This window comes from Gracilinanus agilis, chromosome 2 (genome assembly GCF_016433145.1).
Source record: "Gracilinanus agilis isolate LMUSP501 chromosome 2, AgileGrace, whole genome shotgun sequence".
NCBI lineage: Eukaryota > Metazoa > Chordata > Mammalia > Didelphimorphia > Didelphidae > Gracilinanus > Gracilinanus agilis.
In genome coordinates this window covers 309899326-309926127 of record NC_058131.1, presented here as the reverse complement: position 1 = coordinate 309926127, position 26802 = coordinate 309899326, and the positions used below count along the sequence as shown (strand labels likewise).

General features: G+C 35.8%; 1 protein-coding gene across 1 annotated transcript in view; it reads left to right on the top strand.

Annotated features, from left to right (window-relative positions):
- The window catches only part of ANKRD27 (ankyrin repeat domain 27), a 74883-nt gene that overhangs the window by 21511 nt on the left and 26570 nt on the right, over positions 1–26802 (top strand). The window contains exons 12-16 of the mRNA XM_044664181.1: positions 4255–4347; positions 5625–5752; positions 23919–24001; positions 24664–24779; positions 25208–25300. Of these exons, the coding sequence (XP_044520116.1) occupies positions 4255–4347; positions 5625–5752; positions 23919–24001; positions 24664–24779; positions 25208–25300 (513 nt within the window). The remainder of the gene's footprint in view (positions 1–4254; positions 4348–5624; positions 5753–23918; positions 24002–24663; positions 24780–25207; positions 25301–26802) is intronic.

Sequence of the window (26802 nt, the reverse complement as noted above, 5' to 3'; positions counted from 1 at the left end):
CTACAAATATCCCCCCCCCCATTTAATTGCTTTTCTTCTCATTCAGGGTACCTTAATTTTGTTTTGGGGGGAGGCTTTCAATTCATTCATTTATTCATTCATTTATTTATTTAATTAATTTTAAGCCCTTAACTTCTGTGTATTGACTTATAGGTGGAAGATTGGTAAGGGTAGGCAATGGGGGTCAAGTGACTTGCCCAGGGTGACACAGCTGGGAAGTGTCTGAGGCTGGATTTGAACCTAGGACCTCCTGTCTCTAGGCCTGGCTCTCAATCCACTGAGCTACCCAGCTGCCCCTCAATTTATTTTTAAATTAGAATTTATTCCCAGGCATTTCAGATACTCCCTACCCTTCCCTGCACCAAAGGAGGCATCATGAACAAAAAGATATGCATATATAAATTATATCTTTCCTGTTTCTATTTATTAGTTTTCTCTAGAAGTATACATTCATGTTATTCTTCAAATATTAATTCTAAAGCCATATATAATGTTGTCTTGGTTTTACTTGTTTCATTCTTCATTATTTCATGTTAGTCTTTCCAAGTTTTTTTGATTATCTTGCTTATTGTTTCTTAGTCCATCATAAGCATATACCACTATTTGTTCAGCCATTCCCTAATTCATGAACATCCCCTAAATTTCCAGTTCTTTGCCACTACAAAGAGATCTGCTATAAATATTTTGGATTAGCTTTTCAGTTTCATGTAATCAAAGATATTTTATCTTTTGTAATTGCCTTCAGTCCTTGTTTGCTTAAGAATATATCTCCTTCAAGAAGCTGAGGAACGACCAAGAATGTTTGAAGAGTTGGGACGAAGGCTGCAACACTATGCGAAGATAGCTGGCGACTACAGGAATAAAGATGAGAAATACATCCATATCGATGAATCTGAAATGAAAAAAGTTGAAAAGTCTGTCAATGAAACAATGGAGTGGATGAATAATGTCATGAATGCCCAAGCTAAAAGAAGCCTTGATCAGGATCCAGTTGTACGTGGCAGTGAAATTAAAATGAAGGTGGAGGAATTAATCCATGTTTGTGAACCAGTTGTGACACAACCAAAACCAAAAGTAGAATCTCCCAAGCAGGAAAAAATACTCAATGGCCCCAACATGGATAAGCATGAAGTTTTTGAAGTGAAAAATAACCCGAATGCTGAAGGCCTGCATCAGAATGGAGACTGTCACCCCAGTGAGAACAGCAGCATTCATATGGATTTGGACTAAATTACAAGGAATTACAGGGTCACTACCAACAAATGATGAAGAAAATATTTTTGCCATAGTATGTAATTCTAAGAAACATACTGAGACTTATTTATAATTTCTTTTTTAAGAACATTTAGAAACTTTTTGTGTATTATATGGAAAAATGAAAAGCTTAAGTGTGTAGTCATTATGATCCTAAAAGGGAAAATTGCCTTGGTAACTTTCAGATTCCTGTGGAATTGTGAATTCATACTAAGCTTCTCTTCAGTATTAACCATTTGCATCAGTAAGGATGAAATTGATTTTGTTTTCTGGAAAAATGTGTACTGCTCATTCAAGAGGGTTGTGACTAAAAATCTTTAAGCATTTGTTTCTGCCAAGGTAGTTTTCTTGCATCTTACCCTCCATTTCCGCATGTGTGTGAGTGTGTATGTGTGTAAATATGGTTAAATCTGATTTCATGAGGGCTTTCCAAAATGAATTGTCTGATAGAGTAGGACTTTTTTCTTTATTATTATTTAAATTTCATTGGGTAAAAACAAAAGATAGTAAAATGTATTAGTAGCATGCAGAACGAAAACTTAAATTTTATCTCTTGCTAAAAAGTACATTGTCCTGTGGAGATTTACCAATGGAAGAAATGTTGATCCTGTTGTAACTGGTATTGTGGAGCATTTAATGAGCTTTAATAATAAAGTTCATATAAAAGTGTCATTTCTAAAAAAAAAAAAAAAAAAAAAAAAAAAAGAATATATCTCCTTGGGGCAAAGGTGGCTCAGTGGGTTAAGAACCAGGCCTAGAGATGGGAAGAACTGGGTTCATATTTGGCCTCAGACACTTCCTAGCTGTGTGACCCTGAGCAAGTCACAAAACCCCCATTGGTTAGCCCTTACTGCAATTCTGCCTTGGAACCAATACATAGTATTGATTCTGAAGTAGACGGTAAGGTTTTTTTTTTTAAGAATACATCGTTAAACACAACTGTGAGGATTATATAATTCATTTTTCTTCTAATTCTTTTAAATTGTATCTAATTTAATTTTAATGTTAGGTATACATTTAGACTGTATTATGGAAAATGGTATAAAGTGTTTGGTCTAAGCCTGATCTCTTTCAGGCTTCTTTCAAGTTTTTCAAGCAGTCTTACCAAATAAGGAGGGCTATCCTAAGTCATTTAGGTTTCTGGTTTACTAGACCCTTCATTATTGAGTTGCATTGTTTCTGATTCTCCCTTATCTAGTCTATTCCATTATTCTACCTTGATATTTTTTTTATCAGTACCAGATGGTTTTGATGACTGCTGCTTTAGTTGGCCATCTGGAAGTGCTATGTCCTTTTTATCCCTACTTCTTTTAATTTTCCTTGATATTCTAGATCTTTTACTTTACCATAAAGATTTTGTTAATATTTTATTGAATCATGTAAAGTATACTCTAGATCAGCGATGGGCAAACTTTTTAAAAAGGGGGCCAGAGGAAAGGAAATGCTCATCTGTCAGTCTGTTTCTAAGACAACTCTTTCCAAGTTGCATTTTATTGTATCCTACTCATTGTATTCATCAGATTAGGAATAATGTCAGGCAGCCAGATATAATATTTCAGGACTCCCCCTCCCTTCCCAATCTGGCCCAAAGGCAGTAGTTTGCACATCACTGCTTTAGATAATTTAATATCACATTAAAAATGTTAGCTTTGTTAGTAATGTCATTTTTATTAGCATGTCCCCATGATGAATATAGAACATTCTCCAGCTATTTAAATCATTCTTTATTTCTTTAAGGAACATTTTGTAATTGATTCTGTATAAGCTTTTTTTGTTTTGGTAGATCAATACTCCATTTTGTAGTTATTTGTAATGAGATTTGTATACATATAGATTCAAATTACCCATATTTAGGGATAAATTTAGTTCTGTTAATATTTGCAATTCTTTGTATCATATAACTTTTAAGAAAAATTTTAAAATAATAAACCATTCTGGTAAAATGAAGCTATGTGTGTGCGTGCACACAGTGTAGGGAGGGAGGGAGGGAGATGTAGAGGGAGAGAGAGAGACAGAGACAGAGAGAGAGAGATTAAATTTCTTTAAAAACCACATGAAACTACTAAAAGAACTCTTAATTGTAAAAAACCTACCTCCATTAAAAGGCATGTGTAAAAGGGCATTTGTGTGCATAAAAACAGCACACCATAGCTCTACCAAGCTCTTGGACACTTATCTTAGGATGGTTTTCCAGGGATGGCAGAAGCTTTTGCTTGCAGTTTATTCCTGTCATGCAGACAGAATATATTTTGATGCTTAAAGAATTAATTTCTGCCCTTTACAATATGATTAACTGAGAAACACTTGTAGCTAGTCATCTTTTCACTTGTTTTCATACTTTCCTGAAGAGACATCTTCTGTCTTGTTTATTATTATGTGTACATATAAGGGTCCAGTAGTTTTAATAACTTTGTATCTGTCAACCATATATGGAAACAAATTTTTCTCTATATAGTTTGTGAATACTTTCTTATTTTTTACTTGTTTCTGGCAGCATTCTCTGGTGTTAATTAATGTCTCATCAATTTAATTATTTTAAATGTCTTAAACACCTCTTTAAATGAATTAAATATCACTATTTTCCTGTCTGTCATATGTCTGTTGTTAGCTCTAAAACTGGAGGTTTTAACCTTAGAGACCATTAACTTAATAGCTTATGCTTAAAAAAAATGTATTTTGATTACTGTCTTTGAATGTAATTGGTTCCCTTTGTAATAACACTATATATTTTATTTTGTGCATTTATTTTATGAATTTATATGTTATTCTGAGAAAGGGTCTGTGAGCTTCACCAGATTGCCAACGGGGTCTATGATTCTCATAAAAATTGAGACCCAGCCCTAAATGGAATTTCTCATGTGTAAAAAAGAAACCATCAATTGTTTCTCTTTTTCATTTAGAAATTATGATGGTTAAATAATCTCTGCTTATGTATTTTAATTATTTCTATCATGATGTAAATCTTACTTTTAATTCAAAGGTGTTTTGTTTGTCCTCTAGGAATCTGAGGGATTTAGTGACAAATTGTCTCTTAGACAGAGAATGAATTTACTATCCCAGATGAGTTCAACCCCTATTGACTGTTTGTTTAAGGTAAGACCAGTACTTCCTCTGTAGTTAAAGACAATGCATTGTGGTTTGTGTCTTTATAATCCATCATGATGACTCTTCTAATTTGGGATTATAAGTGCTAGTAAGGCATTTATTCTTTACCTAGTCCTATGGTGTCAGTCAGTCAAAAAGCATTTATTAGATGCCTAATGTGTGCTAGGCAGTGTGCCAAGCTGGGAAATAAAAGGAGGTCAAAGCAGTCCTTTTCTCCAGAAGCTCTCTCTAATGGAAGAGACAATGAATAAACAAATATATATATAAACAGGAAATCATTAAGTGAAGGACAGTACTAAAATTAAGAGAGATTTAGAAAGGCTTCTTATAGAAGATGTGATCTCAATTGCAACTAGAAGCCAGGGAGGTCAGAAGGCAGAGATGAGGAACAAGAACATTCTAGGCATGAGAGACAGCCAGAGAAAATGCTCAGGGTCAAGAGATAGAGTGTTCTGTTTGTGGAATAACAAGGAGGCCAGTCTCATTGAATTGAAAAGTACATGGCAGGGGGATTACGGTATAAGCAGTCTGCAAAGGTTGGTGAAGGGAGGGATCTTCACTAGGTTATATGAAGGGCTTTGAACACCAGAATAGAGGATTGTTTATTCAGTCCTGGAGCTGATAGGGAGCCATTGGCATTTCTTGAGTAGGAGGGCGACATGATTGAACCTATCTATGCTTTAGGAAAATCATTTTGATGACTAAATGGGGGGATGGATAGGAGTGGGGAGAGACTTGAAGCAGGCAGACCCACCAGCAGCCTATTGTAGTAATCCAGGTGTGAAGTGATGAGGGTCTGCATCAGAGTGGTGGTAGTATCAGGAGAGAAAGGAGGCATATTCTAGAAATGTTTTCAGTTTCAGGGATAAAACTGATGTACTTTGCATTGGATTGGATTGGTTGGGGGTGAGAGAGAGTGAGGATTCAAAGACTAGATTTCCAGAAGTTGGTGACCTCAACAGTTAAGAGGGAAGAGAGAGAGTTTGGGGTGGGGGATGGGAGAGAAAGATAATGCTAAAATCTTTTGGGAATAAAAAACTTCAAAAATGGGAAACTACTATTTTCTCAGTACAAGTCCATTAGTTTAGTATTAAATTTTTTTCCTCTTTCTCCCAATCCCGTCACCTAAGCCAGTTAAATAGTTTAAAAATTTTGAAAAAAGAGCCTTATGATCTGAAAATTTGAAATCAAGTAATATTAGAATAGATTACATTATTTGTCTGACAGTATTTTATCATGTCCTCTTTTTTCTTGATTTATTGTAGCACATTGCTTCAGGGAACCAGGAAGAAGTAGAAAAACTTTTGTGTCAGGATGATCATGATAAAGACACCATTCAAAAAATGTGCCATCCTCTTTGCTTTTGTGACAACTGTGAGAAATTGGTCTCTGGGTAAGAGGATCCTTGGGGATAACAAACTACTTGGGAGCATTTATGTTGAAAACATTATGAGCTGGTGCAGTGGAAAGAGTTTTTAGTTTCCAATCTTGGCTGTGCCACTTATTGGTCATGTATCTTTGGGCAAACTTATAACAGAAGAAATAATTTATTTAATGTTTTTATACTTCATATGTAAAATGGGGGTAATACCACTTGTCCTTTATGTCTTAGAGTTATTTTACATGCAAGATAATATAAGAAGGGAAATTAGATATTTTTATTTACATATATATACATACATATATATATACACACACACACACACATATATATATATATATATTTAAGGTGTGGTTGCCAGGAATTAATCAGATTTAGATTGATTCCATAATTAAAAATAGACCCAAGTCAGGAAGGCTTTTATGGAAGTTTATTTTCAATTAGGAAGGATGAAGGTCGGGAAATAGAGAAAGAGAAACTCTGGTCCGGACCAGCAGAGGTCCCCACCAGGTGCAGGTTTAGAGGTTAATTAAACAAGGCTACTAGCCACAAGGCCTTTAGCAATTAGAGAGGCAAGAGAAGTCTCCTTGAGGGTAGAGCCTCCAGAAATGCCAAGGGAGGTGAAATGGAGTCAGCCTAACTTACCCATGTGACAATTCAGAGGGAAGCCTCCAGAGGTCTCACCAGAGATCCTTCCACACCAAATCCAAAGCCCCAAGTGCCCCTGCAGGAAATTTCCTGCGTCTACCTCTAATTTCAAACGGACAAATGGCAGCCTCAATACTGCTTTGGACTGCCCAAAAGGCAGTCCCTTGTTCTTGATTTGTTACTTATTGTCATGTGTGGGTCACAGATCTCCCCTCCCCACTCAGGGAGGTGGGATGACATTATCTGATGGCTAGAGTTTTTACTATGAATGGGGGTGAGCTAATTCCATTTACACAATAGTTATAGAGTACATGAAATGAGACAATGTATGGGAAAAATTTAATAGACTTTAATGTACTATAAAGATATGTAAAGAATTAATTGCTTTTCCTGATTTTTAAGGAGGGAAATAAAGCCCTGCTTACATAATAATAGGTAGGATATATAATTTTATCATTAGAGCAAATTTTTTCAGGTATTTCCTAGAATAGGAGCTATTTCATCTTCATCTTCTTCCATTTCTCATTACTCTCTCTTGTGCTGCTTTCTTGAAGTAAGATATAGGAAATAAAGTTAATGCTCACCAGTAGGGTAGTGGTTAAGTCAATTTCAGTATACGGCTTCAATGGAATATTATGCTGTAAGAAACAATAAATATGAGGCATTCAGAAAAACCTAGAAAGACATAAATTTTATTCAGAGTAAAGTAAACAGAACCAGGAAAACAAAACATACACTTACTAAATCAATGTAAACAAAAAAATTAAATGAATTCGTATATCATATAATTCCAAATGGCTTCATAATCTTTAATATGGAAGAAATGAAGAAAGGCTTCTCCTTTCTTTCATTAGAGCATTGGAGGTCTTTGTTAGTTAGAGTTGGTTTTCCTTAGCTTTTCCCCTCTATGTTATAAGGTAAGACACTGTTTTGGAGACTAATGGAAATAATTGATTTTAAAGGAGTCAGTAAAACTTTTTTTTAGAAAGACATGGCATATTAGAAAGAGTTCTAGACTTGGAGTTAGACAATCCTAGGCTCAAATCCTTGCTCTGATGCTTCCTGGCTTTGTGATGACTAGCAAACTCATATGACTTTGACTCTCTCTAAACCTCATTTTCCCTTTGGAATTCATTTATGGTTTGTCAATTTCTTTTTTCTGAGATTGGGTTATTTAAATTGTCTATTCTTTGTTCTGTTATTTGTTCTTTTCTATTCTTGGCATTTTATATTTTTTGTCAGTTTTATTGGCATATAGTTGGTCAAAATAATTTCTCATTTCCTTTTTCTTAATTTGTTGTGATTTCTTTTAATTTTTAATACAAAAATCTGGTTTTCCTCTTTTAAAAATCAAAATAATTATTTTTCCAAAAACCTCTTTGTTTTAATTCAGTGCTTTTTAATTTCAATTTTATTAATCTTTGATTTTCGGAATTTCTTTTTTAGTGTTTGACTTCTTAAAAATTCATTGATTTTCAAGTGTGTTAGATGCTTTAATTAACTGATCTTGTCTCTTGTTTATAAAACTTACTTCTTCCATTTGGTATGTTGACTCATGATTGTGACTTTTTTGATGAAATTATCTATTGTTTTTATGATTTGTTCTTTGACCCACCAATTCTTTAAGATTAAGTTATTTAGTGTCCAATTAAATTTTAATCCTTTCTTCAGTGTCCCTTTGCTGAATAGTAAGGAATTCATTATTGGTGAGGAATTTGTGCCCTAATTATTAATTATATATTATTAAGGGCCTAATACATGGTTAGTATTTATAAAAGTGATATGCACTGTTGCAAAATATGTATGCATATTGATTTCCATTTCAGTAACTGCCAGAGATGTATCATATCCGATATACTAAAAATATTTGACCCCTTGATGTCTTTTTTTTGTTAGATTTGTCTAGGTATGAAAGCGGAACACTAATATAGTTTTATTGTCTATTTCTCCCCGTAAATCATTTAACTTTTCTTTCAATTATTTTGATATTGTATAAAGATTTGGTGCATACATGTCAAGTATTGATATCAATTCATTTCCTCTCATGTCTTTAAGGATAAGGATTCATGTTCAGCTGAAGCATGAGATTTCCCTCTAGCCACTTCATTTAACTGTGAATTTTTGTGTTCCGAGTGGGTTTCTTATAAAGAACATATTTTTGGTTTCTGCTATCTAATCCATTCTGCTACATTCTTCCATTATATGTGTGAGTTCATTGCATTTATATTCAGTTATTATGGGTAACAATGTATTTCACCATCCTGTTCTCTAATACTTTTTTTCTTTCTTTGTTTCCTGCCTCCTTACAAAAAAGAAGAGTGAGTCAGGAATGTAGAATCCTGCTCTTCTTTTCTTCCCTTTGTCCAGAAGTCAATGACAATTGGCTTCATAATTTGCTTCTCAAAATTCACAATTTTCCCACTTGGATTAGTTTGTTTTGGTTATATTTAATCCCTTGCCAAGTCCACACAGACTTCTTTCTCCTTCTTCACCTCTCAGTTCCCTCTCATTTCCCTGTAAATCAAATTATATATGTGTGCTGCCCTCCTTTGACTGCCTCAGATAAAAGTGAGGTTCAAGCGATGTCCATTCTTCTCACACCTTCCTCTTCTTATCCCTTTTATTTTTTCTTCAAGATCATCAAAATGTAACTAAGTGACTACTAGATCCTTTATCATATTTGGCTCCCTTTGTGATCCTTGATGACTCTAGGACTCTAAAGTAACACTTGATTCCTTTCCCTTTTTTAGAATGTAAATACTTCATCCTTAAATAGTTTCTTCAACTTGGTCAAACATATTTACCTTTTTTATATTTCTCTCAATTCCTGTGTTAGTATTTCAATGTTTCTACTTAGCTCTCATCTTTTTATCAGGTTTGCTTGGAAGTCCTATATTTCATTAAAGGACTACTTTTCCTCTTCAGGGTGAAAATAATCAGTTTTACTGAGTAAATTATTGTTGTTTGTAAAACTTTTGATTTTTTGAATATCATATTCCAAGTTCTCTTCTGTATAGTTGTAGCTGCCAATTATTTTGTGATCATGATTATGGCTCCTTGGTACTCCTTCTGGATGTTTTCGGTGTTTCTTTCTTTGACTTGGGAGTCCTTGTCTTTCTTGGGAGTTTTTTATTTTTTGGAGGTTCTTTTTAGGAGGTCACTAGTATATTCATTTTATCTTTACTTTGTCTTCAGGTGCTCATAGGTCTGAGCAATTTTCATTTATGATTTCCTGAACTATAATGTCTAGACATTTTTATTAATATTGTTTTATTGAGGTCCAACAAATCTCAAGGTCATTTTTTGTGATATTATATATCTTCTGTCTTCTTGTATTTTATTTCAGTCTTTATTTTTTGTAACCCTTACCTCTTGTCTTCAAATTGGTACTAAATATTGACAGAATACAACAGAAAAGCAGTAAAGGCTAGGCAGTTAAGGTTAAATGACTTGCCTGAGGTCACACAGCTAGTAAGTGTCTGAGGCAAGATTTGAACCTTGGTCCTCCTGACTCCATGAATGGTACTCTATCCACTGTTCTACCTACCTGCCCCTTTTTTATTCAGTCGTTTAAAAATTCTAATATTTATTGCTTTCTTAGTAGAATCATTAGTTTCTGTTAAACCTATTCTAGTTTTCATGGAATCTGTCACTTAGATAAGGTTTACTATTTCTATTTTAATCTATTTGATTTCAGTTCTTTTCTCAAGAGCTTTTATTTTGTTTTTTATCTCTTGCTTCATTTCTTCTAGGTATTCATGTAATTCTTTTGGAAACAAAAAAAAATTTTTTTTTCTTAGCCTTTCCTCAAAGGTATTCCAGAATTGCTTTTTGGGGGATCTCTAGACCTTCAGAAACATTTAATACTGGTTGGTGTGGTTTTGGTTTACTTAATACTTCCAACTTTAGTTTTTGAATTAGGACTTTTGTGCTAGGGTAGGGTTGCCTACACCACCCCTCCCCCCATTACCACTTTTAGGTAGTGTGTCACCTTTGCTTGGTCTTGCCCTTAATCCTCTCATTTTCTATACCTCCTGTTGGGATTAGGCCTCTATGGATCTTTGAAGTTCAGAGCATTATATGTTGAGAATCCTCTGGCATCTCAAGACAAGGTTCTAAAGACTTTGGAGCACTTGTGTGTCTGAGTAGTGCTCCTACTGGCTACTGCTTTTCCCTCTGTTAACGTTCCTAAGGGCCTTCATTGTTAACCTCACTGGGGTTAATAACCACTATGGTCTTTTTGGGGGGGAAGCTTTCTAGTCTTACTGTCTAGACAGAGAGCCCTAATAGGCTACATTGTCTCTGTATTGGGAGGCTTGAATCCCATTGGAAGAAGGGCTTCAGGGGTTCAGCGTGAAAACCAAGAAGAAAAAGGATCTGAAGAGAGGGGAATCATTGTCCTATGTCAGGAAACTCAGCAAGCAATCAGGAGCCTTCTTCGAGGGTGGAGGAATGTTATACAAAGGAAGAAAAGAAAGATGAAAAACTATTAGAAACTTGGAATTAAGAAACAAATTTGAGGCTCTTCCTGAAGATGAAGGGGCTGGACATCCTGAAGAGGGAGTAGCTATTTGTTTTCCATGTAAAGATAAACTAGATCCAAGTGGGCTTTCAAATGAAAGATCTTCCCTAAGGACCAGAAAAAGAAGAAACTACAAAACATGAATAGTAGTAGTTTGTGGTTTCCTGCTGAGGGTAATGAGCCAGCTGTTTTATCAACCTCACAATAAGACTGTAGAGAACTACAATATTAACATAGAAAAACACTGAATATAGCTAACAAGCAAGATAAGCTAGAGATTCTACTACAAGAAAGCAAATCTGATTCCAGAGGTATCACTGAGGCTTTATAAGCTGAAACCCATGACTAGACTATAGCTTTGAAAAGTATAAGTCAGGAAGGGGGCTGTGAGAGGCCAGGCTTAACTTGAAATGGACTTGTGGTTCAGGTTTGGAATTAGAATGAAATCGGGTGGGGACAGCTAGGTGGTGTAGGACATTGAGAGCCACACTTAGAGATGGGAGGTTCTAGGTTCAAATCTGTCCTTAGATACTTCCTATGTGACCCTGGGCATGTTACTTAACCTCTGTTGTCTAGCCCTTGCTATTCTTCTGCCTTGGAACCAATACATAGTATTGATTCTAAGACAGAAGGTAAAGATTTTTAAAAGAAAAAAGAATGAAATGAGACACTTGTAGAAAATCTAATAGTGTTCAAAGGGAACAAGATGATGTTATGAAAAAGCACAGTGAACTTTTTTCCATAGCTCCTTTCATAAGGAGGTACACATATTTCTGGACAGTTAAGGCAGGGTCTAACCAGGAATGGCTGTGCAGAGCATATATTCCATCCTAGGGAGTGGCTGTGTACCAAGAAGAGATTCCAGAGCTAGTGCAGAGGGCCTATATCATTTTAGGATGTAAGAATCAGTGCCAGATGTGCCAGAAGTATTAATCACTACTCAATTCTAGGTTGTAAATGCAAGGTAGATTTTACCTATGGTAAAATCCCAGGCAAGGAGTGGTTGTGGGCCCTATCCTATATACCAAGTAAGTAGGAAGTTCAGAAACAAGTAGCAGCTGTGTGACTTGGACCTGTACAGCAGAGTAGGGATTCTTAGGTCTGTCTTCTAACCCAGTTTGAAGACTGTAGAGGAATAATTTAGACAAGAATCCTAGATCAAAGAGAACTCAACAGTTCTGTCCCTCTGAACCAGCAGAGCTTTCTAGCTAACTTTGTAGCCTAGTTCAGCAGCAGTCTACTAAAATTCTAAATGGGGCAAACTCATATTCCTGTCGCTCAGACCAAAATTCATCTCAGGAACTTTCAGAGATCAGATGGGGAAATGGAGGGGAATGTAATCAGACTTTAGCCTATATGAGACAACTTTAGGGTTACTGAAAGCTTGCAAGTTTCCAGCCTGAGCTGTCCCTGAGATCCTGGAATAACAAACACTCAATACCCTGAAAAAAGAAACAGTAAAACCAGCCCAGAAATTCCATTTAGAAGTGCACAGAGCCTGATACTAACATAAAGTCTGAGGTCAGAAAATAGTTTAGACCAGTGATGGACAAACTTTTTAAAGAGGGGGCCAAAGGAAAGGAAATGCTCATCTGTCAGTCTGTTTCTAAGGCAACTCTTTAGAAGTTTCATTGTATTGTATCCTACTCATTGTATTCGTCAGATTAGGAATAATGTCATGGGGCTGGATAGAACATTTCAGGGGGTCACATCTGGCCCACGGGCTGTAGTTTGCCCATCACTGGTCTAGAAGAATGAGCAAACAAAAATCTCATCATGAAAAGTTATACAGGCAGAAACTCGGGGCACAAACTCATAAGAAAAGAATGACTAAAACATCTATAAACAAAACTTCAAAGAAAAACACAATTTAGGCACAAATTCAACTAGAATTCCTGAAAGAAATGAAGTAAGAGTTAAAAAAAATGTTGTTTTTATCAAAGAAATAAGAGTTCTAGAGGACAAAATTGGGGGAAAAACGAGATATATGTAAGAAAGAATTAGAAAAGGGGCAGCTGGGTAGCTCAGTGGAGTGAGAGTCAGGCCTAGAAACAGGAGGTCCCGGCCTCAGCCACTTCCAGCTGTGTGACCCTGGGCAAGTCACTTGACCCCCATTGCCCACCCTTACCACTCTTCCACCTATGAGAAAATACACCAAAGTACAAGGGTTTAAAAAAAAAAAAAAGAAAGAAAGAATTAGAAAGGTCAGGGAGGATATAAGCATTTATATTGCTTCTACTATGTGTTAGGAATTATGCTAAGCATTTTATAAATGTTATCTCATTTAATCCCTACAACAATAGTACTGTTGTTTTCCTAATTTTATAGTAGAAGGAACTGAGGCAATTAGAGGTTAAGTGATTTGCTCAGGGTTTTGTAGCTAGTTAGTGTCTGAGGTCAGATTTAAATTCAGATCTTCCTGACTAGACCTAGTACTCTATCTGCTGTGCCTCTTAGCTATCCTCTGGGGTAAGAGAGGGAATCTAAATAGTGAGAAGACCTGATAGTGTTTCCATTTTGTTCCAGTAATATGAAAAAAAGAATGGAAAGCAAGGGGAAGAGGAATACTTTGTGGAGAAGGGGGTGGAGTAGATAGAAGAAATTATCTTTCACAATTGGGATACACAAGTAGATCCTCACTTTCTCACACATAGCTGAGTATGGAAATACATTTCATTTTACTTACCCAGGCTCCAAATCTAGGTATCATCCTTGACTCTTCACTTTCATCCTCTAGCCCCCCTATCCAATCAATGGTCAGAGTTTTTATTTCTACCTTTATAACATTTCTCATATACAATCCCTTCTTTGAAACTACATCCACCCTCATGCATGCTCTCATCACCTTGTGCATATATTCATAGTTCAGTGTCCTGCTAATTGATTTTCCTGTCTTTCATTCCATTCCATGTTCCACTCTGCTGTCAAGTTGAATTTCCTAAAATGTAGAATTGATTCTATCATTTCTTTTTCAGGAAACACTAGAGACTCCTTTTCATCTCCAGGATAAAATATAAAATCCTCTCTTGAATTTCATAACCTGACTACTATAAGGGGTAAAAGGGGGTTTTTGGTTGAATATATTGAAAAGTTAGGTTGCCAAGGAATTGAATAATTATTAGTCTCCAATTAAAGAATAACCTCAAGTCAAAATGACTTTTATGGAAGTTTATTTAAAAAATATAGGAGAGAGTGGGGTAGAGAGATGAGAAGAGGATAGAATAAGAGATTTGTATTCAAGTCTGGGCTTTACTCCAGCAGGGCTCCAGAGGCCTAGCCAGAGCCTAAAAGTCAATTAACAAGGATTTTAGCCACAAGGGTTTCTCCCAATCAAGGGAGCCTCCCAGAGGCTAGTACCTCCTGGGAGGTTAAAGGAGTCAGCCTTCTTCACTCACCATGTGTAGTTCTAAGAGGGAGATTTAAGAGCAAGGTCTTAAGGTCCCAGGTCCAGGTCATGAACCAGAAGCGCTCCTTCAGGTCCTGTTCATAAACCAGCTCACTGAATTTTTATTTTTAAAGGGGCCTCTTTTGTGTCACTTCCTATGCTTTCCTCTTAGTTTATGTGTCCAATCACAACAGACACTTTTCTTAGGACTTCCCAGGAGGCAGTCATTAAATTCTGATTTGTCACTCTAGCACATGTGGGTTACAGACCTTCCAACTTGTGAGTTAAGTAGAGATGTTTTCACCTTTTGTGATTAAATCTAAAGATGGGCAGGGTAGGTTTAATCTCATTATCACACTACTTTCTACTTTTCCAGTTTTCTTAATCTTATTCTCTTCCATGTTCTTTGTCAACCAGTGACAAAAGCAGTATCTTCTAACTTTGGCCATTTTCACTGGCTGTCCCCCATGCCTGGAATAGTCTCCTTTTTCATTTCTGCCTCCTAGCTTCCCTGGATTTCTTCAGATTTCAGCTAAAGTTGTACCTTCTTCCAGAAGCTTATTAGAGCCCTTAATATTAGTATATTTCCTCTGAAACTACCTCCAGTTTATCCCGTATTCATCTTATTTGTATTTAGCTGTTTGCATATTGTCTCCTACATTAGACTGTGAGGTCCTTGAGAAAAGAGATTTTATTTTTTGCCTTTCTTTGTATCTTCAGTGCTTTGCATATGCTTAACATATAGTAGGTGATTAATAAATACTATTTGATGACTGACTCATCAGGGAAACAGAAAGGAAAGGGTTAAAGGGAGAAGGGAGAATAAAAAAGAGGGTAGACTAATAGAGTAAGCAAAACAAACTCTTAAAGATATTTTAAAATATTTATAGTTTTTTTCTTATTTTGGCAAAGAATTGGAAACTGAGGTGGTATTGATTGGGGAATGATTGTACCAAGTTAAGGTATATAAATGTGATGGAATATTATTGTTTTGTAAGAAATGACCAAGAGAATGGTTTCAGAGAAACCATTTGGGAAGACTTAGATGAACTAAGCAGAAATGAGTGGGACTAAGATAAAAATTTCTGGATCAACAACAATATTGTAAAGATGAACAATTTAGATTTTTTAAAATTTCAATTTAATTTTTATTTTCAGATTTATATTCTTTGTCTTCTACCTCAATTTTCCCTTATTAAGAAATAAATAAAAACAAGACTCTTGTTATGAACATGCTTAATTGAGCAAAACAAATTCCTGCTTTGACTACATCCAAAAAAAGTGTCATTTATTCCTTTTTTTATTAAAGCTTTTTTATTTAATTAATTAGTTTAGAATATTTTCCCATGGTTACATGATTCACGTTCTTTCCCTCCTCTCCTCCCACCCCTCTCCCGTAGCCAATGAGCATTTCCACTGGGTTTTACATGTATCATTGATTGAGGCCTATTTCCATATTATTAATATTTGCAGTAGAGTGATCATTTAGAGTCTACCTCCCCAATCATATCCCCATCGAATCATGTAATCAATCATATGTTTTTCTTCTGGGTTTCTACTCTCACAGTTCTCTCTCTGAATGTGGATAGCGTTCTTTCTCATAAGTCCCTCAGAATTGTCCTGAATCATTGCATTGCTGCTAGTAGAGAAGAACATTACGTTTGATTGTGCCATAGTATATCCATCTCTGTAGAGAGCCATAAACAAACAGTTTGATCTCTAATTCATATCAGATCCAACTATAACTGATGATCATAACCAATTTATAACTTCTTTCATTATTCAAAGTTTTCTGGTATGATAAATCATGTTATTTTGAAGAGGAGGAGGATATGTCGGGAGCTATTAAGAGAAATTAGAATCTCAAGTATATATTTTTATCTGGACCCCCTCAAAAGATCAATACAGACTGAAAGAGCCATGTATTGAATTTTTCTCCCTATCATGGTCAAGACGAGTGGGCTATCTAAGATAAAAATCTGAGATTCCTCTTTTGATTCCTTTCATAATTCTTATCTTTCTTTAAAATGCATTATAGTCTTATTGAAAAAGCTTTGGGCTCTCAGTAATCCAGCAGGAGTGGGGCTAACAATGTTCCCCTTTGACCAAGAATGCAGCTGCCTAGTACAGCCAAGGTCGAACCCTTGGCAGGGCATTTTGTCCAGAATTAAAGTAAAATAATGAGGCTCAAAAAATTTTTTAATACCATCAAAGCTGAGAACTTCAGGGGCTTTCCAGCTTAACAAGATGACCCAGGCTCCACTTAAAGATAACACATATAGTTGATAGTTTAACATAGGTTTTTTTATCTACACCTGGAGGCTTCTAAGGCTTTTGTTTTGACTATAGTAAAAATACTGCTCTCTGAAACTGTGGGAAACTTTCTTTGGCTATTGGGGGAAGAGGATCTTTAATTTCCTTTATAATAAACTGGTGACTCCATTATACCTCGGAGCATTATGAGCTAACAAGCCATGCTTCCAATTTGTTTTGTTCTTTACATCCGATGACTACCCTAGGCCACTCAGATAAGTCTCTGGTTATAGAGCAGGATTTCTATAGTATATCCATCTCTGTGTTTAATGTTCTCCTGGTTCTGCTCCTTTCACTCTGCATCAATTTTTGGTGGTCATTCCAGTTCACATGGAATTCCTCCAGTTCATTATTCCTTTTAGGACAATAATATTCCATTACCAACAGATACCACAACTTGTTCAGCCATTCCCCAATTGAAGGGTATCCCCTCATTTTCCAATTTTTTGCTACCACAAAGAGCATGGCCATAAATATTTTTGTACAAATATTTTTCTGTATTATCTCTTTGGGGTATAAACCCAGCAGTGGTATGGTTGGAATGTCATTCATTCTGAATCCATTCCTCTATTAGGAAGTAGATAGCATTTTCATCATGGATGCTTAATAAATTGTTCTCCTGGTTCAGTTCATCTCACTCAGCATCAGTTCATACAAGTCTTCTCAGGTATCTCTGAAACTGTCCCTTTCATCATGTCTTACACTAGTTTTCCATCAAAATTATGCACAATAACTTGTTCAGCCATTTCCCCTTGCTCTCTCAGTTACCAGTTCTTTGCCACCACAGAGCTGCTATAAATATTGTCATACATATGGGTTCCTCTTTTAAAAAAAAATCTCTGATGTTATAGACCTAATAGAGGCTTCATTGTGTCATGGGTGTGCATAATTTAATAGTTTTTTGGGGCATAGTTCCAAATTGCTTTGCAGACTGGCTAGGCCAGTTTGCAGTTCCACCAACAGTGCACTAACTTGCCTTTTTATTCATAACCCTCCAGAATTTGTCAGTTTCCTTCTTTTGATGAAATTTTGCTAATCTGTTGGGTATGAAGTAGAACTTCATTGTTGTTTTAATTTGTGTTTATTTAATTATTATTTTAGAAGATTTTTTTTCATATAATTTTTAATAGTTTGGATTTTTTCCTCTAAGAACTGCCTGTCTCATGTCCTTTGTGGAATGCCATCCTTTTTTAAAATATACCCCCCCAACACCTTGTGTCTTAATATTAATTATAATTCTAAGCCAGAAGAGCATCAAGGGCTAGCTAGGTAGTTGGATTTTAGTGAGTTGTCCAGGGTTCACAGCTAGGAAGTGTCTGAGGTCAGATTTGAACCAGGTCTTCCCAACTCTCAAACCTGGCACGCTATCTTGTGTACTACCTAGCTGTCTCTGTGTGCCATACTTTTTAACAAGAATTATTAAAAGAGAAAGAAAGTGGTTGAGTAAAACCAATCAGTCCATCCATTGGATCTGAGAGTATATTCATAGTCTGTCTAGTTTAGATGAAAAAAATATATTCATAGGATGGAAATGATGTACAATAGAGGATTAATATGGGATGTGGTATAGTTCTGCAAGAGTACTGTAAGGAAAATTAAATCTCAGAATGACTTCAGTTGGTGAGGAAGGCTGAAGACAATAAAATGTTTTTTTTATTTTTAAAGTTGTTTCAGGGGAAAAAGTCCAAGAAGGGGCAGGACTGTTGCTTGAATTGGGCAATAAATAGCTGACATCAGAAAGAATGCAGGAGCTGCTCAAGATTTATTTTGTCTGTATTTTTCTGCCAAGGAGAAAATGGTCTTTGGAATGGAAAGGACAAAACAAAAATGGCTAATAGGGAGGCAATGTCCAAGATAATTAAACAGATATTAGGAGAGTGTATAGATGCACAAGTTAAAGTCACCTGACTCAGATGAACTATATCTTAGGTGCTGGAAGAACTTGCAGAAGTAATTTCTGAGTCACTACCAGTGATCTTTGAAAAATCATGGAGAACAGGAAAGGGGCCATAGGATTGGAGAAAGGCAGATATTGCCCTGATTTTTAAAAATGGAAGAGAAATCTGTAAACTATAGGTCAGTAAGCTTGACATTGATTCCTGGAAAAATTCTAGAATATATTATTGAAGAACTGATTAGTAAATATCTAGAAAAGAACACATGATTATTAAAGATTCAGAATGAAAGTGAAAAAGCATGAATGGATGCAGAATCCTAATGAGACAGAGGGAGAAATTGAAAAAATATGTTTATCTAATGAAATAAATTAATTTACATTTAAATAGCTATGAGCAAGTTTAGTTGTTAGTATTGGTTCATAATGCTCATATTTTAAACTTTAAATAAAAAAAAAGCAAAGAGCCAACATTGTTTCATCAAGAACAAGTCATACTAGATTAACCTCATTTCCTTTTTTGATTAGGTTCCTAAACTAATAGATCAGAGAATATTATAGTTATAGTTAGCCTGGCTTTTAGGGAAGCTTTTGATAAAGCCTCTCATACAATTCATATGGGCTAGTTTGTGGTGAGGTTTGGTGGATTTGGAATTGACTCAACGGTCAAACTCAAAAGTGTAGTTCTTAATGTGTTATTATCAACTTGGAGTGTCCTAGGGATTTGTGAGCTATACTCTTAATATCTTTATCAGTGAGTCAGATAAAGACATAGATATCATACTTCTAAAACTTGAAGGTGAGGAAAAAGCTGGGAAGGAAAGCAGTCACATTAGAACAACAATGTTAGGATTCAAAAAAAAATCTTGATGGGCTAAAACATTGGACCAAATGAAATGAAAGTGAAATTCAGTAAAGATTAAAATAATGTCTAATATTTAGACATTATTTTAGACAAATTAGACAAAGATGGGGGAGGTATGGCTAGATAGCATTTAGCCTGAAAAAGATCACTGTAAGTTTAATGTGACTCAGCAGTGTGTTAGTGCCAAGAGAGCTAATATGGCCATGACCTGAATTAAGACAAGTGTAATTAACTTCTTGGAATAAGGAGGTAAGAGTCTTGTCTTGGTCAGACTCCACCTGGAGTGCTAAGTTCAGTTCTAGGTGCCACATTTTAAGAAGGATATTGATAAACTGGCAACCAGGTTGGTAAAGGATCTTCATGCAGTTGGAAAATCAGTTTAAGGAAATGAGGATGTTTCACTTGGAGAAGAGAAGAATATTTCTTCTCTCTTGAAGAGTTTGAAGTTCTCTCATGTAGAAGGGAAGCTTGTTGCTATGGTGGATGGAGTGTTGGGCCTGGACTTAGGACACCTGAGTTCAAATCTGGTCTCAGACATTTCCTAGCTTTGTGACTGGCCAAGTCCCTTAACCCTGTTTATCTCTGTTTCCTCATCTGTAAAATGAGCTGGAGGAGGAAATGGCAAACCACTCCAGTATCTTTGCCATGAAAACCACAAATGGGGTCAAGAAGAGTCAGACATGACTGAAATGACTGAATAACAACATATAGAAGGAGGATCAGACTTGTTCTTTTTGATCTCATAAAATAGAACTAAGGGGAGTCATTGGAATTACAAAGAGGAAGGTTTGATCTTAACATAGGAAAGTAATTCCTCACTATGAGAACTGCTTCTAACTGGAAAATTTGCCTTGGGAAGGAGCAGATCTCTTGTTATTAGAGACCTTTAAGCACAGAATGTGTGTGATGACCACCTGTAGGGCTCTGTAGCAGGGATTCTTTTTCAGGTGGGTTAGATTAGTTGCTGATTCAGCCTCGAGTTATAAATATGAAAAATGATAAAGGCTCGTATAAATATATATATTAGTATTTTAATTAAAGCCATGCTGACAGATAATTAGACCACGTGCTTTTAAGCATTCAAAACTGCTGCCTCCATTACTGTCTCGAGTCTGCTCGCCAAGAGAGCCTACTGGCAAAGAGACCACTCCCTCCTAACCCAGGAGATTTTAAGCTCTTCCCTGGGTCAAGATGTAGGCCTCCCCACGCCCAAAAACTCGGAAACGGAAACCAGTTGGACCATGTTGGATCACGGGAAATGTAGTTTTGATACATTTCCCATGTCCATAGAAATATATACACTTTTAGATGGCATTCCCAAATTTCACTTTTACAATTCCCCGTGAGGTCCGGCAAAAAAAAAGGTTAGTCCTTTTTTCTTCGCTGGACCTGTAAAAATAAACAACTTCTAAATTTTTCAGGAATTTGGGGATAAAAGAAATAGATGAACAAATGGTTAAAATTAGCCGCATTGACAAAAACCAATTTGGGGCTATCCCCCACTGGCATAACAGTGTACAATTAAAACAATACATACAACTCAATTTCAACTCCCCATAGTTCAATCAACTGCACCCCAAAGTTTAAAGTTTGGTCTTCATGGTACAGTGAAGGCTTTTCAGACATCTTCATGGTGTCTTCACCAAAACAAGTTTGTCGTCTGGATTTTGGGGAGATGGCAAGATCCTTATCCTGAAATTATTCTCCAAAGAATTTAAACTTTACATTATAGATTACAAAACATACATTTTCTTCTAAGATTATACAATTCAATTCCCCGTGAAATTACTCCTAAAAGAGTTAAATATACATATATTTTTACATTATCGGATTTTTTTTAAAACTTAACAGATATCCCTGTGAGGTAAATCTTAAACACACCTTTTTTCTAAAAAAGGGTACCTCAGGTCAGCTAAGGATGGCAAAATACAAAGAATAAAATTCAGAAAAAAGAAGAAAAATTAACTTGTGAAATGTAAAATGTGCAAAAATCTAGGGAAAATAAACTTAGACCTTTGAATGAAGGTCTAATTAAAGTGAATTCAGCAGTGTGCAATTACCCATTCAGGGCCAGGACTTAAGGAAAATGTCTCTCTCTGATCTGACTTATCAGCTTTTTAGGGAAGTGAGCCAAATAAATAACCAATCTTAGGTGCTTTCTAGGAATCTTAAGTCGAGGGGACCCACGTCCTCTAAAGTTTTAGAAAAGACTGGGACTCCAGGACTCAAACCCCAATTTCTAAGCCCTAAAGTATTAGCATAGAACTGCTGTAATTTTGCAGATTTTAGTCAGTCAAGTCTCTGACCATGTGCTTTCTTTAGCACTATTAACAGCTTTCATATTCCCTTCTGGAATCAGAGAGGCATTTAAATCACAGTCCTATAGGCTCAGGTATTTGCTGTAGAATCAGAAAAAGGATAAATAATGATTATATATGTACTTCCAGTACAAGATGAGAAAAGGGGAAAATCAATTTCTCATTAGAAAAATGTTTTAAAAAGTCAAAAATATATATATAGCTTAGAATTAGAAGGGTTATGTTACCTAAAAATGAGACTTTCTGTGAGAGAAAGTGGGTTTTACAAAATAGCAGATTCACAATGCACATTCAGATAGAGTACCATTATTTCCAATAGCACATTTTAAAACAATAAACAGTGATGTTTAAAATCATATACTTGTTACAACTTTTAACCCTTGGCAAATGTTGTTATTGCTTCCATAGCAAAGAATATACAGGAGCTCCTTGACTCTCTGTATTTAAAAAAAAAATCCTGGGTAGGAATGCGTCTACCCATTCCAGGCAATAATGCCTCTTATAATAAAATATATAAAAGCTTATCCTTTTAGACAACAATTCTTAAGGATTTAAAGTAAAAGTTAAAAAAAATCTCTTGTAAATTTACAAGGTAATATTCAAAGCATGGAACTTTTCAAGGTTCTTTACAATTACCAAGACAGAATAAATTTTTAAAGACATGTGCTCTATAAGATGTTCATAGGTGGTACATATAACCACATTGTTTTTGATACAGTAAGCTTTAAGTAAATTAGGAAATATAATAACATCATAAGCAGTAACTTCATTAGCGTAAAATGATTCAGTGCAACAGGAAAATCAACGAAATAAGCAAGATTAATTTACAAAACTAATTAGCAAAATACAGTAAGATAGTCTCTTTAAAAAAAAAGAAATAAGGCTCATTCAGTTCCACGGTTTAAAAGATTGAGTTCTGCTGAGTTTAAAGGTTTTTTTTTTTTTTCTAAAAGTTCAAAGTTCTGAGCAGGTATAGGGTGAATATTCTTCCCCTAAGTTCAGTTTTTAATCACAAGCAAGTCTGAATAGGCCATTCGGCCCCATTAAGGGTAAACTCTAGGTCCTAGGTCCAGACGCTATCGTCCACATGGGCTCGGGGTTAGTGGAGAAAAGCTCAGGAAAACTACCCACGTGTAGAGTCTGTGTGGGTTGGGGTTGCCTAAATTAGGTCTTTAGAGAAACACGTGGAAGGCTAGAATGTCTCCTATAAGAAAGTACAGAGAAAGGGGAATATACCCAAATCATTAGCGGCAGGAACTGAAGCAGTCTCTGGAGGTCGAGATCTCGGCAAGTCAGGACTGGGTTCGCTGTTGGGGCTCGGGGTTCTGGACTCCAGCAGTCAGGATCGGAGATCACAGGCACTGGGACGATGGTGTAGGCTTGTAGGCTTTCGGCGAGGCAGGAATGGAGATCAAGTCAGGAGTCAGGAGAGCAGCGGCAGAGACACACTGGCTGGGCTCCGGCATTTTAGTGTAAAGCCAAAAGCCCGAATCGGCTGGCCTGACCTCCCTCCCAAGGTGGCTTGGGCTGGACTGGCTGGCTGAGTCCCACTGGAGGCAAAAACATGCTCTTGCTTTTAGCAAAAGCATGGCAAGGAAAGCCACTTTCCTTTTTAAAAAAAGTGCTCAAAAAAGCTGAGCAAGACAGCCAAAAAACAGGCATGGCTCTCGTTAGGCTATCTGGAAGATTGAGAGTTCGAATTTCGACCTTCTGGTTCGCTAAATTATAAATATGAAAAATGATAAAGGCTCGTATAAATATATATATTAGTATTTTAATTAAAGCCATGCTGATAGATAATTAGACCACGCGCTTTTAAGCATTCAAAACTGCTGCCTCCATTACTGTCTCGAGTCTGCTCGCCAAAGAGCCTACTGGCAAAGAGACCACTCCCTCCTAACCCAGGAGATTTTAAGCTCTTCCCTGGGTCAAGACGTAGGCCTCCCCACGCCCAAAAACCCGGAAACGGAAACCAGTTGGACCATGTTGGATCACGGGAAATGTAGTTTTGATACATTTCCCATGTCCATAGAAATATATACACTTTTAGATGGCATTCCCAAATTTCACTTTTACAGAGTCTGTATGATTCTGTGATTATAGGCTTTACAGATAAAGTGATATCACTGAATAAAATCTACTTGGACTAGGAAATAGCAGATTGATTCAGAAAAATTTTATCTGATATATCATTTATTTGACTGTTTTTCTTTTCTTTGCTTCTGGTATGTAGGAGACTGAATGATCCTTCAGTTGTCACTCCATTTTCCAGAGATGACAGGGGTTACACGCCATTGCATGTAGCTGCTGTTTGTGGTAGGTAGCTTTATGCCTTCTTCTTGATAACTGATATAGTCCATAAAGGTTAAGCGAATTCATTGATCAGGGGACTATTTTCCAGCCCAGTACTCTTCCTCTGAAAGCAGCCAAATCCCCTTTTAAAAATGCCAAATGCTTTGTCAGCTTCCTTCTCAATTGCTTCAGCCTTGATGGCTTGTTGTAATGATCTCTCTCCTGCCTGAAGGACGGATTGAAAACTTTCCTGGAAAGCCCATGTTCCATTGTCATCATTGGTGTTGTGCAAGCAGCATCCCCCCCACCCCATTCTGCATTTTTTTCTGTAAGTTGAGAGTCAGATGTACCCAGCTATTCTTATAGACAGAACAAACAAAACAAGTACTCTTGTGTGTTTTATTGCTCTGGACTGCTACTTGCTAAAGATTACATACTTTCTTATATTATTAATTCAAAGAACTTTGAAAGAGGGATTATGATTTTGACATTTTGAATAATGTAGAAACTTTGACTTTTTTAAATATCAAAGCAATGACTAATATAAACTGAACCAATTGGACGATAAAGTTAGGATTTCATATTTCAGTCTGGAAAATCTTTGCCTCCCCTTAACTCTCTTTATCTCTCAGGAATATAGTCTTTTTATCTACTATTCTGAAGGACTTGTTTTGTTTTCTCTCTAGGGCAAGCATCATTCATTGATCTGCTGGTTTCCAAAGGGGCTGTAGTGAATGCAACTGATTACCATGGGTCAACACCTCTTCATTTGGCTTGTCAGAAGGGCTATCAGAGTGTTACAGTAAGTAACCCATTGTTTCAGTAATGACGGGATGTGATTTAAACCCAGAAAGAAAATAAACAAAGACAAATAGAATTCCATATTTAATTTTGTTATTTTGCTAGTGGTTCATTTCATTCATGAATGACTTTTTTACTTCCTTTCCTGTTCTGTCACCTTTTTTACATTAAAGAGGACAAGTAAAAGGTAGAGCTGTTTCAATGGCATCTATATCATTTTGAGATCAGTGGCATAAATAGCTTGTCTTAGATTTGTAATAACATGAAATTCATAAAACCAAGAGCATCCTTGACCCTTAATAATTTAAAGAATTTAGATTTGTATGTACTATTTTGGTTTATGACAATAACTATAGAATTACCACAGTATGGCTTTTGCGCTTTTCCATTAATTTTCAAGTGCTTATTGTTCACTTTTTCCTTTTTAAGCTTCTATTATTGCACTACAAGGCAAGTACAGATGTTCAAGACAACAATGGCAACACAGCCCTGCATTTAGCCTGTACCTATGGTCATGAAGATGTGAGTAATTATTTTCTAATTCATTACATATTTTGATAGTATTATAGTTAACTCTGATTTTTTTAAAGTAGAAAAACTTTATTGTTGGTTTTGTTTATATGTCATTATCATTTGCCTGTATTATTGTATTAGCCTCTTAAAAAAGTCTTCACTCAGCTGTGTGACCCTGGGCAAGTCACTTGACCCCAATTGCCTACCCTTATCACTCTTCTGCCTTGGAGTCAATACACAGTATTGACTCCAAGACAGAAGGTAAGGGTTTAAAAAAAAAAAGTCTTCACATCTTTACTCTGTCCATGTTGCTAGTTCATCCTTTATGTCAAAGACAGAATAATCTTCCTTGTATATAGATTCAGTCTTGAATTCAGACTTTTAGTTTGGCATTCAAGGCCTTCCACATTCTGATACCATCTTGCCTTTCAGGTCTTATCTCCTGTTCCTCCTCTCTGTGTGCCCTGTACTCCTGCTATTCTAAAGCATTGCAAGATTCTCCCACTTACATGCTTGTGGTATTTCCTATACTTGGCATATTCTTCCTTTCCTTTCCTTTGAAATACAGCTCAGATGCTGTCTCCTCCTTGAAGCCTTATCTTACCCTTCTTTTCAGAAATGACTTTCCTCTCAAACTTCTCAAAACATTTTGTTTTGTTGACTAATTTTTTTATGTAATAGTTTATGTCACAATTTATATCTTGTCCTTCTAAAAGGTTATAAATTCCATGAGAGCAAAGACAATGACTTATATAAAATTTGTATCTTCTGATAGCCTAAATTACAGTACTCTTTAATTTAATGTTGTCATTTCCTAAATGAAATCCAACTTTATTTTTTTCTCTTCCTATTATTCTTCAGGCCCAGCATCACTATCTTGATTGTACCAATATAAGACACATATACATATGGATTAACTCAGTGAATCCACTGTTATTGCTACTCAGGCATTCAGTTTGCATGTCACATCTTGATCAATATATGTTTTTCATCCTTTTTTTACCTTTTATATTTTTTTTCTTTTTCTTTTCAGTTTTAGTGTATGTATTTTTCCACTTCCCTACAGGATTTGCCATTTTCCTTTTCTACCATATTTGCCAATATGATGTGTGTGAGGTGATACCTTATAACTGTTTTAATGTACATTTCCCTAATTATTAATGAATGAGAGCATTTTTTATATAATTATTGATTACTTTGATTTTTTTCATCATACCTGCTGATATCCTTTGACCATTTATCAATTGGGAATAGTTCTTATTTTTTGTAAATTTGCACAGTTCCCTATACATTTAAATCATGTACCTATTTTGAAGTTATCTTGGTATATAGTGTTATATGTATGGTATATAACTTCTGCCAGACTGCTTTCCAGTTTTCCCAGTAGTTTTTGTCCAGTATGAATTTTTGTTCCAATAGCTGGGATCTTTATCAAACAGTAGGTTACTTTGATTTTTACTTCTCTATGTTTTGTATACCTAGTCTGTTCACTGATAAATCACGATCTTTCT